The following is a 17,289-nucleotide window of genomic DNA, read 5'->3' as shown; positions in this document are numbered from 1 at the left end:
CGCCCCTGGAGACCCAGAAAAGATGGAGGTTGGATAAAGACCTAAACATTGGTACCACCAGTGAAATCCTGGTGGAAATGGGTGAGGAAACGCATGGCTTCTCCTGCTGGGGTGGAAATTCCCATCCGAAGGGGTTTCCAAGTCTCCGTCACCGCAGACTGCGAAACTAGGCACAACAGCCAAGAAGAACGTGCTTACTCCTGCCCAGCGCACATGCCCAGCCCGGCGCGCCCGCGGCTGGCGGGAGAGGGCCCGGTGAGCCCGCAGCAGCCCCAGCTTTAGGCGCTTGCCCGGTGCTCCCTCCGGATCTGCCGCCGTGCCGAGGGGCTGCAGGACCCCCCCCCAGACACACCACGCTGGCTCGGTTCTGAAAATCTCCGTAACACTTTTTAATATACAAGAATCAAAAGTACAGCAGTTTTACAATGTAGGAAAATTTAATACATACTATATAAACAACATATTTACATCAGAAATCACTAGGACAGTGGCATTTTTTCACAAATATAAATTAATATTAATTACTGTTTTTAGTCAACAGGTTTAAAAGTCCACGTTTTTACAGTAAGAGTCCTTCTCTCCCAGGAGGGGAGGCGGAGGTTGGGGGGAAAGCGGTGAAAGCAGAAGAGTATTTTTGTGTGGATCACTTAAAACTGTTCACGTAAGGACTTCAGAGAGCTGTCAAGAATCCACTTTGGCTGGGCACCACATCGCCTGTCTGCAGCAGGTTTTGCTCTGCAGGATGTCCATCATGTGACTTCACAACTTTACACCATTCCCAAAGGGGTCAGGCCGAAAAACACTTTTTTTTTTTTTTTTTAAAAATAAAACCCCAGCAAATTGCTGCTTTTTCCCGCCAAGAGGCTAGAGGGAATCCCGCAGCTGGTTCGGAGGGAAGGGCTGTACCAGACGTCAACAGAGCACCGCAGTGAGGTTTATGGCTGTGGACCTGTCCCCTCTGATCCCACTCACCTCCAAGTGACCGTGTCTGGTTATGGTCCCTGTGCGAGGGGACATAAAACACATTCGTGTGTCTGTGTGCTCAGGGGGGACTTTCTCCCAAACCTTAGTTCTCCAGCTTCATTAAAGCCAAACCCAGTGAAGACCCATCCACCACGAGTGAACACCGTGACTTCAGCATCAGGCTCAGGAGACAGCAGGGACAGCTCTTCGGTGGATACGGGTAAAGCTCTTGCCGTTGCAAACTCCACCCAACCTCGCACCTGGAACTCGGGACGAGCAGAAATGCCCACGTCTGGACACAGCAAACGCCTCTTGCTGGGGTTCAAAGCTTTCCTGCCCCAGCCGTAACACTGGCCTGGCCAGTACTGCCTTTTGCTACAAGGGTATGGCACGAACTTCCCGTCACGATAGCACCGCCTGGGGAGCAAAAAGAGCAATTCTCTTTGCCTCGCCGAGGTTTCTTCCATTTTCACATTAAAAGCTAATACCTCTGAAAAGAAAGGACCTCTTTGTTGAATACCACAGCATGCGTGCCTGCCATCACAGCTTAGTGAGAAACGCCGCGGAAACACGCCATCTCAACACCTCCCGGCGGCCGGCGGCTCCAAGGGGGACCGCGGAAGACTTGCCTTCTCCTCCTCCTGCACAGGTCAACACCAGCGTAACACGTTCTCACGGCAGCACAGTGCCTCCGAGGAAGCAAAACTGCCCGGCATTCGGTGGAAATCTCGCAAAACAAAAACAAAAGGGGAGCACAGTACTTCCCGCGTGTCCCGTTGAAGCAGCGGGCTCAGCAAGGAGTGCGCGGCGGCAGCGGATTCAAGGGACGCACGGCGCGGAGCGGGGCACGGGGGTATTAGTGTCGGTGCGCGTGTGCCTTCCGAGGCACGGCTGGAGTCAGGAAGCCAGCCCTGAACACCCATCGCCCCTCAGTCTTTCAGGGAAAGGACATCACAGCTTATTCGGGTCAGATACCGGCACCCTAACGGGAGGCCCAGCTTTTATCCCCCGCCAAAAAGAGGAGTCTGGAGCAGCCTGGTCGTTAATACTGAGCTCCGGGAGACGACGCGTCCCCAGACACCACGCTCTGGGCAGCCCGGCCATCGGGAGAGCTTTGTGGCCTCCAGGGACACGACTCCATGAACAAAGACCTAGGACCTGAAAAATAATCGCCCAAGCTACTTCTGGCCAGCAATCTGTGAGCAACCCCTCTCACCACCCCCGTCGCCCGGCTGGACGCTGTTCTGCACCACACGCTGTGGCTCCAATACTTGGAGGAGCGTTTGCTCTGAAGTCCACTGAGCTGGGCTGCGGAGTCCTCTTTTCCCTCTGCCGTGCTGGGCTCCCAAGACGTTTGCTCCAAGGGTTTTTAAGGACCTCAATTCCTCATTCTCTCCCTGCTCGCTCAGGTGCTGAGCCCCCAGGCACATTTCCAATCTCGACAGACAGAAGGTCTTTCAGTGCAAGTGCTTTTAACAATTCAGCGTTGCTGCTGACTGCTGGGAAGGCGACCGTTCGCTAAACAGTGATCAACCCACTGAATTCCTGCTTAACTCTGCTCTACCACCCCTTATCCTTTGGTTGCACTAATGGTCTCTGATCACTGTTTCGTGAAGCACAGAGAGAAATAACTTGCCCAAAAACTGCAGCACTTCAGTGGCAGGGAGATGAGGAGCTTCAGGATCCCCAGATGCCCAGAGCCATCTTTTGACCTTGCAGCTCCCAGCCAGCATCTGTCAGTTCCTGGACTATCCCAGCTGCCCACGTCAGAAGAGAAGAGGAGTTTTGTTACGAATTCCTGAGCCCTGTCGACTGGGAAATACTGTTCTCACCTCAATTTCTTTCCTACTGGTTAGAAGTGAACTAAGCCTTTGCTAGGGATGTTTGTCTTTTTTTTTTCACACATCCCAAAGCCCCCCCCGGAGTCCAGATTGGCCAGTTCCAGCCCTGAGGTGGGAGGAGGATGCCCCACACCTCTTCTGTTGCAGGGGACACAACAGCACTCAAAGGAGAGCCAGTTTCTTGAAATGGATAAAGACATGAGAAATGATAATGTGGCCAGAAAAGGGAAGGATCGTCACCACCATGGCTCCAGCTCCTTTGCAATCACTCTGCAGGGACGTTGAGTCCCTCTTTCAAGCGAGCTTGGCTGCCGAGGGACTCTCTTGTCCCTCCTTGGATATCCTCCCATTGCCCTGTGCCGGTTACACACAAAGCCCAGCCCAACCAGTTTATCCCCAATCCTAAAGCAGCATCTGTCACGTAACATCAAGTCAGAGCAGGCACGCGGCCTTCTGCACAATCCCAAGCAGCATCGATCCGCCTTCGCAGTTTGGGGAAACACTGGCTGGGGAAAATTCCCTCGGGTCCACTGGACTGGAGAAAATAAAAACAAAACAAAGAATGAGGCAGCACGGCCGGTTCAAACGTTCAATGGTAGAAGAGGGGAAAGGAAACGGGAATCCAAACCAGAACCAAGAGCTAGGGAAAATCTTCCTCCACCTGCTCCCCCAAAATCCTCCTTGACCCAGCAAGATGATAGCAGCATGTTCAGAGTTTCTGGTTGCTGGCTTGGAGAAACCAGCCGCTGTTGCATCAAACCAAGTATTTCAGACGTGCACTTTCCCCCTCTCAGTCACTTTATGTTTTCCGAATGTTCCAGTTATAATCTGGATTGTTTTTCTGTTCTAATGACCTATCCAGAGGTGACCTGTGATCGAGAGGTGACTTGGAATCGTGGGGGGATTTCTGAGAAGGGGGTGAGCGAGGGTCTGACACTGCAGGGTGAGGTGGAGGGAGAGGCTGTTTGTAATCTCCCGATTTGTCTGTGTGGAAGGACCGGTAGTGGTCCGAAGGTCCCTGGCCATGGTATCCCATGGGTGGCCTGTGATCAGACATCCGTCGGAAATCCTGCTGGTGGTAGTTCTGAGGCCTGAACTCATCGGATCGTCGACGCTTGGAATCATGGTGGTGCCTGCAGAGAGAAAAGGATTGGATGGAGATCAGTTCCCCAAGCACAGCCTGGCCACCGCGGCCGGGTGCATCGTTGCGAACTCCTCCCAGCCCTTCTCAGACGGAAGGGAATTACCTGTCGTAATAGTCCCGGTGGCCTCTGTGGTCTCGGTCACTGTTGTACTGTTCGTACGGCCTCTTGCGGGAGAGGTTATTTGGTCTGTAGTTCCCAGAGCTCCGGTGGGGCTCTCCACGAGATCGCCGATCCCCGTAGTGGTGGTCCTTGTACCAGTGCTGCTCATACTGGTGATGCCGCTCCCCACCCCACATCTGGTTGCTGTTGCCACCGTAATTGAACTTTCGTTCCCTCTGCCATTCTCCTCGGTCTGCAGTGAGGAAAGCACCAGTAAGTGATCTTCATGCTTTAGTTTAAGCCTGTTACTTTGCTGAATTGTCAAAGAAATGATAACTATTGCTGTGCCCCTTTAACTTTCTCACAGAATCCCAGCATGGTAGGGTTTGGAAGGGACCTCTGTGGATCACCTACTCCAACCCTCCTGCCGAAGCAGGGTCACCCGGAGCAGGCTGCACAGGACCTTGTCCAGGTGGGTCTTGAATATCTCCAGAGAAGGAGAATCCACAGCCTCTCTGGGCAACCTGTTCCAGTGCTCCATCACCCTCAGAGGGAAGAAGTTCTTCCTCATGTTCAGGTGGAACTTCCTCTGCTTCAGTTTGTGCCTGTTGCCTCTTATCCTGTCGCTGGGCACAGTCTCCTCCCAAAACTACATGGGCCTAATTTTATGCTTTGAATTTCTTTATCATTACTCTAGCAAATCTTAATCTATCTTGTTCTTATACTCTTTTCATCACTGTATCATCATGCTTTCTAGTCCAGCAATAAGTACAGTGGTAATACATGTTCCATCCCATCACCTTTAAACCTGACCATCCACAAGTCCCAGAAGGATTTGTGTCCAAGAGCAACCAGCCATTATGTTAGAAGGGATGGTTTCTCCTGGCTTGCCAGCGCTCACCTGTGTTGCTGAAATGTCTCTTGTTTGGATGGCCATAGTTGTCACGCGGGTGCCCGTGCATCTGCTGCTGGGCATGGGAAGGGGGCAGGTGGATCTTCTGGGCATGAGGATTGTGAGGCACGTGAGACTGGGACATCACAGAATCGCGGCTGGAGCCTGATGGTTCTGGGCGGAACGGCTTCTTCATGCTGGACATGTCCTCCTTCCTCTTCTGCTCCTGCAAGGTGGATGAGAAGGTTACAGCTCAACTGCTCTTCCACCAAAAGATTCAGACTATGTGAACAACAGCCTTGTCTGTCAGGCTCTGGATTTTTCTGCAGACTCCCCACACTGTGGGCCACCCACCTCTTTGAGGACTTTGTCAACCAGTGGTGCCCCAAGCATTGTATGAATGGCAATCGTACAAATGCGGTGGAGGACAGGCACACGTCTGCCCCACTCGGCTCTGCTTCTACATCCTGTCTCTATAGGGCAGCACTTCCAGGCTTTTCACTCTAAAGGTCAACTCAACACAACGTGCCACACCAAGCAATGCTTTTTCTTGGTCAGAGCAGCCAGGACAAAGTGACCAGTGTTGGTAGGTGAAGGGAGAAACACCACATGAAAGAGGAGGCAAATACAACCAGGCTGTTCAGATGTTAAGAAAATCACACACTGGCAACAATAAAGAAAGCCCACGATAAGGGGCAGAAGTATTGACACTTCAGGTGCGACAACTTATAAAGACAGCAACCAGAGAGAAGGCACTTTAGATCTCACCTCCTCTTCCTGCGATCTTTTCTTATGAGCCATCTTGTAGAGCTTATGCAGTTTTCTAGCATCAAATTCTGTGAATTTTGACACAAATATCCATAGGTTCCTAGAAGGACAAGAACATTTTCTGTGAATTGCTACATCAGCAGTTTAACTGCCAACTGCTTTCAAACCAACATCAAATCAGTTCTACCCTCTCCGGAAAACAGTATCAACCCAGCTCAGGACAGGATGATCACGAGAGCTGGAACCAAGTTCTTCAAAGTAAAGCAAAGAGGTTTGCACTGGTTTATCTAAACTAGCTTTGAAATCAGATTAAATGAAACCAGCACAACTTCTGGACAAAACTCTCACTTGAGACGGGTCATGGACAGAGTGGGCTAGAGAACGCAAGATTTCACGGGTTAAAGAAGACGCAAGTGGCATGCTCATCCACATAAAACCCAGCAGCTTCTGCCTACCAGTTTAAATATCACAGACCAGGCAAATAAAACAAAATGATCCCTCACCTTCTCCATAGCTTGATATGATCCTGGTCAGAGTAGGCTTTAAGGCACTCAGAGATGCGGTCCCCAATTTTTAGGAGGCAGTTGCGTGTGTGCTCCAGCTGTTCTTGAACCGTCAGTCCCTTATCAGGCTTATCGAGTTGCTTCAGTGCTTTTTTGACTGGTCTCATCCTTTCCTTGCACTTGAAAAAGCAATAGAGAGCAGAAAGCGATTCATTTGGCACAGGGCTCACACTGTTCCCTTCTTAATCAGACAGAGCAGGAAGAAGTTCATTAGCACAAGATATTAGCTTTATCTGACCGTTAGGCAAGGAGAAATCAGCTATGAAAATAGCAATTGGTTAGATAAGCTTCACAAAATAATCAGGAAAAGACTAACTATTAGGTCCCCTGCCTCCACTGCCCCCCCTTTTAGAGGGGAACAATTTGCTTTGCAAACCATAACCGCACTTGGTCTGCCCTTGCACTGATCCCACGGCAGGCAGGGAAGCGTAACCGAGCATCAACATGCTGAACCAACAGCCCCCACCGAACGAGCGCTCACTCGAGAGCCTCCCTGTCCATCCTCATCTGTGGTCTCTTTAATCTATCGCTTTTACCCAGACTGGAAGACATGAGATGAAAGCACCATCTTTTTTGGCTGCACGCATCAACACTGTGCACAGACAGTAGATCAGACAGGTTGCTGCTGCCTGACTGGACCTTTCATGCACCACAGAGGGAAAGTAAAAGAAAAAACCTGACAAAAGGGAAGTTATCAGCTGAGGAGGAGAACCCTTCTGCGTGCTCCGCTGACATGCTGCCCTCTTCTGCCCTGCCTGGCATCCCTGGCAGAGCGAGGGGATCAACATGTGTGCTCATGCAAAGCTGAATTTTGAAGAGGGTTATCTGAACCCGTTAATAGTTAAATTGCTTGGTGAGAATCAGGAGCTGGAAGAGCTTTGGCGTTTCTTCCAGCTGAAGTGCCATTTACAGCAGCCAGCTGGTGGGCAACTCTTGTGTAGGGTTGTTCTGCCGTGCTCTGAGACCAGCCAGAGGAAATCACTGCGGGGCACTGGGGGGGGTGTCACACCCCGACACCTAAAACACTTCTTTGGATAACGTGCAAGCAAACCCTGTCTGCCCTCCCTTCTCCCAAGGAAAATACTCACTATGCTAAATGTTTCTTGGTCCAGATCGTCATCCTCATCTTCTCCAATGGGGATCGGTTCACTCCCTGCTGTAATGTGGACGGGACCTTGCGATCTCTTCCCTTTACTTCCAGATTTGGTTTCACCACCTTTAGGCTTTACAAGGACAAATTACACACATCACAGGATAAGCCAGACTGCAGGGTCCCAACTGATCCAGTTAACAACCTCCACACTATTGTTAGTGGCAGTTGTTAAACCCTGGGCACTGCTCCTACAGCTTTCCTCCCAAGATCTCAAGCTCTTTAGCTGCAATGCCTCTATTTAGCTTTACGTCATCCCTCAGGGGATTAGAGAGAAGGCAGAGCCAACGTTTTGGACACGAATACAACATTTACACTCATGGAGAGAAAACCAATGCTGAAGACTTGGAAGAGAGGTTAAGCTGAAGAATATATGGCCCTTGCAAAAGACAGCGTAGTCTCCTGTATACGAGGCTCTGCAACTTCATGTGATGTCACTAGGCCTCAGACCCTCTGGAAAGCAACCTCAAATCGCAGCCCGCTAGTGTAAATTTTGACTTATATGACTTACCTGCAGTCAAAGCCCTTTAGAGTCAAAAGTCATACTAAATATCACTGGAAAGCAAATTTCCCCCAACATATGCCACAAAGCTCCTTGTTTTGCACTTATGACCTCACTGTCAAAACACACCAGGCATGCAGTGCATACCTGTTCCTTGGACAGGTACTTCAGGTCATTATTATAGAAGCTTCTACCATCCTTCCAATTTCAATCCTGCCTCAGGGCAGTTGTACCCAAAATCCAAGGGACATTTTAGTCCACAGCATACCAGTGATGTTGAAACAGTCATTCTGGTGAGTCCTGAACAGCCACAAGGACAACCTACAGTCTTGATGGTGTGGACGGCTGGGTTCTTTGGGGTGAGTTTAAATTACAGGGAAATAAGACAAGGAGCTGCCAACCCTGTGATAAATCACCGCTGAACAGAACTTTGCTCCGAGTGCTGCAAGCTCTTTCCCCATTTCTTCCTTAACATCAGCTATTTGGCCATATTGCTGTCACAGGGACAACTGTACCTTACAGGCAGGCTGACAAAATGTCTTCCTTTTTGCTCGCATTCCATCAAGCTTTAGGATATATTGCCTTTTCTACTTTTTATTGCAATTCTTCACAATAAGAATTCAGGAGAGGCTGAAAAAGGGATAATGCTTCACCCCACAGTGCTTCATCGATGTCTCTTCACAGAGGGCCTTTCATGAATCATAAGTCTCATAGCTTGCTCAGAGACTTTCCTATCTCTTAAACTGCTCCAGAGAGTACCACATACCTTCTCTTTCTTTTCTTTTGTCTTCTTTTTCTCTTTATCGCTTTCCTTTTCTTTCTTAGTCACTGTCTGTTTTTCCTTGTTCTCTTTGTTCTCTTTCTTCTTCTGTTTCTTTTTCACCGGGCTCTTTTCCAAGCCATCCTCCTAGAAAATCAGTCACAACACAGTCAGAGTTGGAGTCCCTCACCTCACGTACACTTTCTTCCATAAAACTTACATCCTTGAAATGCAGGCAGTTTTTGTGGTCCACCCAAATTTGCCCTCACATCTCTTTAACCAGACAGCAAAGCCCTCTGCTGCAATCCACCCAACCCTTGACAAAAGAGTATAAAAAACAGACGAGCCCCAATCTGAAACTAGCTGGCAAACTGCAGATAAGCGCTCCTTTCCTGTGCCAGCAGCTCAGGACGCTCAGCCCCTAAGGTAGATACTGATCAGCACATGAACAAAAAGCCTTAGACTAGAAGCCAAACCACTCAAAGACAGAAGGTTTTCTAAGCAACAGCATGACCTTGGTAAACTCCAGCTTCACCACTGGCTGACGTACTGAAAAGGAGAGGGAAACAATTCTTCTTTCTCTCCTTTATAAGGGCAACAGACTTTGTCCTGAGACAACCTTTGCTCCAAGTCAGTACGTGGATGTGTGTGGCCATTCCAGGATCCCCCAAAACACTTAAAGCACTCACCTAAAAGAGTGGGTGGGAAAGACCCTTCCTTCACCCCGGCAGCTGTATAGATGTTTTTGGGAGTTTGCCAGTCTCCTGTGGGAAGGCACTCTGTAGTGCCCCCCGACTCCACGGGGCATTTGCTAGCGGTGCTTCTCAAGATGAGTTTCTGCAGTAACATCCCAGCTCAAGGAAACCTGGAAAAGCCACTATCCACCGAGTTGACTCACCTTGACTTCACCTTCTTCTGACTGGTTGTCTGAGTGCCGAGGGGAGGAGAGTTCATTCCCATGCTCATCTTTGACTTTGGGAGCCTTGTTCTCTTTCTTTACTCGTGGTTTCCTCTTCTTTAGCTTGCCCTGGTGAAAACACAGAACAAGTCAGGGCAAGCAAAGAGCCACAGCTGCTTTCTGGGGACATACCCCATCTCCTGAACACCTTGCAAACGGCTGCAGGTCCTGCAGGGTGACAGGAAGCCTGATACGTCTGAGTCCTTCAGAAAGTGCAATAATTACCTGCCCCTTACTAATTATCATTTCAGTATCACAATGCAATCAGACAACAGACAAGTCCAATTTTTTCATGTAGATGATGTTCAGTGAAATGGGAGCACACACTGTCTCCTGCCATCAGCCAACCACTCATCCTGAAACCCGCAGAACCAAACAGCCACATCTCACCTCTTCCCCATCTTTCAGGTTTTCTTTCTTGTCCAGATCTTTCTTCAGCAGTTTCAGTAGATAATCAACACGGGTCTGGAGCTGTTTTCCCTGAGGTTTCTTATCTGTCTCAACAGGCAGGATCTTCGAGAAAGAAGAAAAAAAACACCAATGCCCACATGCATCTATCAAATCTTGACAAAAGAGATACACCAGCAGCAGTCCTTCCAGGCCCAGAAAAGCGCTGGAGGTGCTGCACCTTCTGGGGAACAAGAAGGTTCAAGCATTTCCTCCAAATCCCACACAGAGTCTCCCTGCCTAGCCAAAAGCGAAGCTCCTAGCAAGCATCCCTCTCCTTGGCCTTTTGCAGAAGTGAAAGGACCTCCTAGCAGCTCTCCAGATTCTCTAAATCTTTCTTGTAAGTGTGCAAAAAGAAAAAAAAAAAAAAATCTTTGCAAAATGTGTTTGGGAACTTGCATTGCAAAACTGAGTCCTCTCTCCTCGACACATCAGATTTGTTTGTGACAGCCTTGTCTCAGCTGGCTGGTCCTGTTTGGTAACCAGAGACACTGCCACAGCAATGACAGAGATGCAGAGTTTTTAGCGGAAAACAAGGCTGCAAGGTGCCACTCTGTGGAGGAAGTATCTCAGCTTGCCAGCTACAGCTGCCTCCATACCTCACTGCAAATTGGGTGGCGTGTCTCAGGCAGCTGTTTCCATTGTAAAATGACTTCTGAATTCTGAACTTCACATAGGGGGGCTCTCAGCTGCAGCCTGATCTTTGTTAAAAACACTAGTGGGGATGCCACGGGAATGCAGCGTACTGGCAGCAAAGCTGGTGTAGAGAGTCTTGATGTTCCTCAGCCCTGTGTTACAGTTCGCTCTCCTTCTATGGTGCTGACACAACGGATGGCAGCTTACTTTTAACCTGGATCATTTCAACATGGCCCCCATACACAGTTCTTATGGGAATGCCTGAGGAAGAGAGAACTAGATGGAGGCTTTCCAGCTGGCTTTGCTGCCACAGCCAGTCATGTAACTATACCCTCAAAGCAAACACAGACCAGTCTTGACATAAGCAGTGTCAAATCTGTGAAAAATTATTTCCACACAGAAATTCAGACTCAGCTTCTTGTGAGATGCTGAAGGAAATATCAAGTCACAATTAGACAGTGCACTGTCTATACCGTGCATGTAACCACGTATGTCAGCATTACCATTTTCTTCCTGCATCATTTCAGTGTGGCTCATATGGTACTGTTCAGAGAAAATTTACTGCCAATCAAATAACACAACTCTGCTTTCCATCAAGCATGCAGCATTCCACAGAGGTCACTGTTTTCCTCATTATTATTTATTATTATTTTTGGAGTGGTTACAAGTGTAAACATCTGTTTCTGGAGTAAATCGAACATGTTCTCTATGAACACTGCAATGGACCCTACGCAAGCAGCAAGCAAAGCGACCTACCTTATCAGATAACTTCAATTCCGGATCTGTTTTAATTAGCTCCCAGTTTCCATAACCATGCTCGTAAATTCCCACTAACAAGCGTGAGTCGTCCTCCACTCCCCAGTCTACGTCAAAATGGGCAGCTTTGACACGGCACGTCAGGCGGTACCTGAAGGCATTTCAAACATGAGCTGCTTTTAATGCTGCGGGAGGTAAAGCAAATCCACATATCTAGGCTATTCTCTTTCCACTACAAAATTCTCTGAGCCTCTTTCTGCACTGCCTACGTAGCCAAACTCACTTCTTCCTTTCCTCTGGGTCGGCGGGAATGGATTTATGCAGCATTTCAAACTCCTCTTCATGCTGGATGATGGATTTCACATTGACTTGGACACCAGAAATCTTGATAGTAGGACCTCTTCTTTTTCCAGGTCCTTTCCCTGCTCAGCAATAAAACACAACAACTAAGAGAACTCTTACAGACAGAAGTGCCTCGGTAAAAAAAAGCGTAGACACACAGAGATCAACACCTTGCTTGCAACCTCTTATTTAAACATAAGGATGTCTGCTAAGGCAGGACCCAAAAACGTTATCTTTCACTAACTCACTTAGATCTGCAACCCAGACACCTCCCAGTATCATTTTCTTAAAAATACATCTAGGTACGCTGGAGCTGTTGCTTCAGTGTTTTGTTCAGCTGCAACAGGCAGAGATCTGGTGGGAAATCCAGCCCAGACCCCTGTATCCCCAAACCAAGAACACAGAGCAGCCGTACAGAGAGTGATCGATGATGACAGCTCTGGGAAGTGCTAACTGTGGATCCAGCCTTGCCATGGAGGACACAGCACCAGTTTGATTCCCAGTCCCAGGAGCAGTTAAGATATGATCTGCTTTGCCTTGTGGCCCAGCACTAAATAAGCTGATGACTTCAGCCTCTCCCCAGGAAAACTCATGTCAGCAGAATCAACAGACCCAAATGGTACTTTCCAGTCTGAGCAGAAGAGCCAGGGGTTTCTCTCTGTTGGCGAGAGCTGCCTGGCAGAGATGGGATCGTTTAAGCACGTGCTTGTTCTTTGCCTTTAAGTCACAATGTGGCATGCCTCCCCGTCCAGCAAGGGAATGGTTTTCTCACCAGCTCCAAAAAACATTCTACCAGCAGCACACAACCTTCTTGCTTACCTTCACCCGGATTTTCCTTCAGCTGCTCCTCGTATTCTTGCATTGCTGACACACAGCTATTGTGGATGAGCTCCCCTAACCGTTTCAGATCAGCTACAGACTTATCCACCAGCTCAGCATCCCGGGCGATGCACTCCAGCCTGGGAAAGGGGAAAAAAGAATTGCAGGTTTTGTATTTGATACAACATATCTCCTCCCAGCCACTTCCTGAGCAATTGTTTCATAGCTGTTAGTCGTCAATGCTGTGTATTTCTGAATGTGTGAAACCTGCACGAGCGGAGTTCGTGCAGGAAACAACAGTTTCAGTCTTTTTTTTGGTCTAACAACTGCAGTGCAGGGCAGACGCAGTATAACTGATCCAACCCTTTGGCTTTTTCAGTATTAAAGCAAAGGTGAGAACTATCTATCTCGGGCACAACAGGCACCCTCTGTGACTGTCCAGTCTTCGTGCCTTCCCAGTTCCATATAAACTCCATTTGCTGGTCAAAAGCTGCCATCTGCTGTCCCTTTTACCTGGCTGAAGTTAGTAATGTCAAGGCCCATACACAAGCCTTGTGTTTCACAACAGAAGAGTACAACCAGCTGTACAGTGTACGCAGGGATCCCCGCCACAGCTCTGAGACCTCAGCAAGGGCCACAGCTTTCCAGACCCAGCACATGTGCCCACCTCCCTTCCCTCACACCGGGGCACACCACTCGTGCAGGGCTCCGCAGACCCACGCTCCAGGACGGCGTGTGCTTCTCCCCGCTTCCCTTCATGAGTGGCATGGCAGCAAGAGAAAGATGCTCTGAACTCAGTCCTGAAACTAGTACACATAGAGAAGCTTGGCAAGCGTTTTGGGTGGCATTTGCTGCTCAGACAGCTGCTCCCTCTCCACTCAAGGCAGAGTGGAAATGCCCCGAGGGCCAGACTGCCAGCAGGACGATGCTGTGTACAGCCCAGCGCCACTACTGCTCTACCTCGCTGCTTTTTGGCCAGCACTCGTCAGTGCCCATCAACTGAGACGCGGGGGACAGTATGGCAGTGCTTGGGTCGCTGCGCACAGGACAGCGAAGCTTTGCGCTGTCCGTGGAGGTCGTCTCGAACACCCAGAGCGATGTGTGCACGGCCGTGCTCAGAAACACAACGTCCCCCCACGATAACCCTCTGGAGCAGGGACAGGTCAGGACTTACCGTTCAAGAGGCAGTCCAAACTTCTTGTAAGCCTTGATAAACCTAAGCAATAAAAAAAAAAACAAACCATAAACTAAACCAACTTCCACACAAAGTGGGTCCAATATCACAAATACACTTGCATATATTAATTACAGCCTGCCACATTATCAGCCTTGCATTCCCCACTGATTAGCTAAGCATTGCTCAGGACTGGGAAGCCTAATCCATTAGCTCCCACAAAGAGTTTTGTGACCTTAGCTGGAGAAGAACACAACCTTATTATGAATGTTGAATGTTTGACAGATGAGGGGAAAAAAAAGGGGAGAGTCATAACTGTAGTGTAAAAAAAAGTACAAGAAAGCATTGGCTCAAACCACGTTGGTAATTATTAACTTCAATTTTCCAAGAAGAAAAGAGGCATTAAATCAATGTCATTAGTAAGTTTAAGACTCAGGCTATAAATGTAACAGCCCATCACAGAAGAGCCAAATGTGGTGCAATCCATCACAGAGGTCTGCAGACAAGGATTGCTATTTATTTTTGTGTTTTATTTTTATTGTGAAAATCACTGCTATGGCTAGCACAAAACTTTAGGGCAAGAGTCAGACACCGTTGCTGCAACTGAACATTGCCTTGTGCTGGGAGTAGACCCAATGGCTTCAACTACAGATTATTTTTTTAAATGAGTTAAATTTTCCCTTCTTTTTTTTGTCTTGTGCTCTTTCAGCCTGCTTCTGCTACATCACAATAACCTAAACAGCTGCTACATTTCGCATCGCAACACTTCCTTCCTTCTCTGTGGTTTCAGGCTGGATATGGGGCAGCTACCACAATCCAAAAAGTCTGACCATCTCCTATTTAAAAATACATAAACTCAGAGATGAAGGGAGAGTCAAGGAAAACTCACAACTTCCTCTTCTCCATCTCTGGCTGAACATGTGGGCAGAGCCATAAGACAAAGATCTTTGGGAAAGGCTCAAGAGTTAGAAGATATGAGAAGAAAATAATGCTCTGGAATTCAGCCCCCATCTGGCTTCACAGACACAGTGCAGAAGAGGACACAGCCGCTGGGATCAATGGGACCAGTGCTTCTCATGGGGTAGTTTTGCTAGAGCTTGCCTTTCACTTAAAGCTTAAATCAGCAGGACTGCTACCAGAAAACATCAGGAAGGTGAGAGGCCTTAACTTCACCAGCTCTGTATCCCATGGCACCTATGACCTCGCATGTAATACAGAATTAGCTCAATCCACTTGGCCCAGGAAGGGCAGTTACAGCAAGGATTAATTTTAGGAAGGCACCAGCTTCGCTGTAGCCTGACTAAAGGCAATTCAGTCCATTTTGCACAGACCTGAATGTCAAGGTCATCAGCTGGGAGTAAACTGAATTACACCAAGGTGCAGAAGCTGGCCCAATGAACCAGCTCCACCTAAGACAGCGATGTGCTTACAGGTTAACACCTCCCGGATTAATCTGGGGTTTTCTCCATGTGCATGGGATATCTCTATTTGTTTGCTGAACTGTCTCTTGTTCAGCACTGACCTCCTGATTTCAGCATCAGTAAATCCTTCCACAGTATCTTTTCTAACGCTCCGAGGACGTCCCCTGCGCTTTGGTCTCTTCTCGTCATCGGTATCGTCAGTCTCGCTTTCTGATCCAGATGATCTCTGAAGCCTTCTCTTAGTTTCTGCATCTGATTCACTGTCATTTGTCTGAGCCTGCACGTACCAGAAAAACAGCAGTACAGTTAATAACTGCTAGTCTGCCAGCCTTCCTGTCCCTCCCATGCAGTGGCAGGATGTCACGTTCAGACTGTAAAATGCATTGGCAATCTCTTCCTGAAGATGCAGAAGCCCATGCAATCAACCCAGAGAGGCTGCACATCCTTGCAGGTTCCAGCTAGCTAAGGCTCTGGTGGTCATCCTCTCTTTAAAGTCTTCTAGCCAGCAGTTTCACAACTGCATTTTGATTTACTGAAGTGTAAGACACATTAAAACACATTGATTACCGTGGGTTTGTGCCACAGTCCCTTAGGCTGTTTTGAAAACCAGGAGGCCTCAGTAATCAATCTGGAATCATCCGATACGAATCATCCTTCCCTCTAGTTTTCACTTCAATGTTTTTCCCCAGCTCATCCCAGAGAACAGATCATAACCCCTTAAAGTCCCATATAAGAGTTTGCTTGCACAGTCTGCTTTCTGTAGGATTGGGGTAGATCCCACCACCTAAGAATGAACTTGGGAAGACACCACCTCTTTTGCCTGCAAGAGCCACATTTAGGCAAGAGCAGCCCAGGGAGCTAGAGAGCCCAGGGACAAGAAACAGCCAGAAAATGGGATAATCTGCAGTAAAATCTGCATTATACAGTTGGATATTTTGCTCTGTGCTCACTTACAGGTTCTCTTTACCTTGTCTGCTACGACAAGATCAGTCATACCAAATCCCGTCTGTGTCCTCACACTGCACCACAACCACAGGCCCAACGCACGATGCCAACAAGAGGTCAGTGTGCTACCTCCGGGCTTTACTCCTCGCCAGCATTGGAGGAGGGAAAGACACGCTTAGATGGCAAGAAGGCTTCCCTGAGTGCTGCCTTTGCCAGCTTTCGCCTCCTGCCTCTCAGCTCCTCGAGATGGGCTGTACCTTTTTAGTCGAGCTCCGGATTCGAGGCAGCATGTAGATTTCCTCCAATTCTTTCTGCCTTTCTTCCTCCTCCACCTTTTTCCTCTGCTCCTCTGGAATGATATCGTCCCAGTCCTTCTGGGACCGCTCATCCAGCTCCGTCTCCTCCTCCTCCATGGTTGCAAAGTTGGCCACCTTATATAAGCAAAGGAACACTTTTAGAAATTCCCTCCACTGGCAGGAATACCCCAGAGCTGTCTGCTAAGCCTCAACTCCTTCGCCATAGGAATTTTGCCAACATTTCCATAACTACTTTATAACTGATCCCTGTGTCACTGCATTCCTGGTTCCTTGCCATGTCTTTGGGCTAACAGCTTTTGAGGAAGTACGTGCAGCTTAAGAAGTACTGCTGAGCCTCTCAAAGTTACCGGTTTTATTTCCAAATTTGGTAAATTCTGCATTTTATTCACCACCTTCGAAGCCACTTATTTGAAATGAAATTAATACCTACATATCTCCCCAGCTACCAAACCCAAACAACCCTTCAGCAAACTGCTTCGTACAGGTCATCTCTCACCAGGCCTGACTTGTCCTGTCTGTTGCTGACATTACCATGGTGGCAAGGTGTGGGGAGCCACCTTCCCGCATCCCACTACAGAGCCGGGGAGTCCATACCTTGAACTGGGAGAGGAGCTCATCGGTGGCACTGGTGGACACTTCATTCTCTCGTGTTTCAGCCAGACGCAAAATCTCATCAATGTCCATCTCCTGCCAGTCAGGAAGAAAGCGTGATAAGGCAGAGGGTACGAGCACAGCAGGAAATAAAAGGCTTTGAGAACAGACTCGTGGGGTGCAATAGCTCAACACACACT

The 17,289-nt window shown here is 48.5% G+C and overlaps 1 protein-coding gene across 6 annotated transcripts in view; it reads right to left on the bottom strand.

Annotated features, from left to right (window-relative positions):
• Positions 1-380: 380 nt before the first annotated feature.
• The window catches only part of CHD2 (chromodomain helicase DNA binding protein 2), a 56,921-nt gene continuing 40,012 nt past the window's right edge, over positions 381-17,289 (bottom strand). For all 6 annotated transcript variants that reach the window (XM_009937463.2, XM_075431744.1, XM_075431746.1 and 3 more), the window contains 16 exons: positions 17,093-17,185; positions 16,439-16,612; positions 15,338-15,513; positions 13,816-13,857; positions 12,642-12,781; positions 11,764-11,902; positions 11,481-11,631; positions 10,032-10,154; positions 9,582-9,710; positions 8,690-8,830; positions 7,360-7,494; positions 6,212-6,390; positions 5,709-5,808; positions 4,950-5,166; positions 4,052-4,301; positions 381-3,937 (listed from right to left, as the gene is read on the bottom strand). In XM_009937463.2, the coding sequence (XP_009935765.2) occupies positions 3,604-3,937; positions 4,052-4,301; positions 4,950-5,166; positions 5,709-5,808; positions 6,212-6,390; positions 7,360-7,494; positions 8,690-8,830; positions 9,582-9,710; positions 10,032-10,154; positions 11,481-11,631; positions 11,764-11,902; positions 12,642-12,781; positions 13,816-13,857; positions 15,338-15,513; positions 16,439-16,612; positions 17,093-17,185 (2,523 nt within the window). In that variant the 3' untranslated portion in view covers positions 381-3,603. The remainder of the gene's footprint in view (positions 3,938-4,051; positions 4,302-4,949; positions 5,167-5,708; positions 5,809-6,211; positions 6,391-7,359; positions 7,495-8,689; positions 8,831-9,581; positions 9,711-10,031; positions 10,155-11,480; positions 11,632-11,763; positions 11,903-12,641; positions 12,782-13,815; positions 13,858-15,337; positions 15,514-16,438; positions 16,613-17,092; positions 17,186-17,289) is intronic.

Source organism: Opisthocomus hoazin, chromosome 10 (genome assembly GCF_030867145.1).
Source record: "Opisthocomus hoazin isolate bOpiHoa1 chromosome 10, bOpiHoa1.hap1, whole genome shotgun sequence".
NCBI classification, from domain to species: Eukaryota; Metazoa; Chordata; class Aves; order Opisthocomiformes; family Opisthocomidae; genus Opisthocomus; species Opisthocomus hoazin.
The sequence above is the reverse complement of the archived record's forward strand: the minus strand, read 5'-3'. Positions and strand labels throughout refer to the sequence as shown.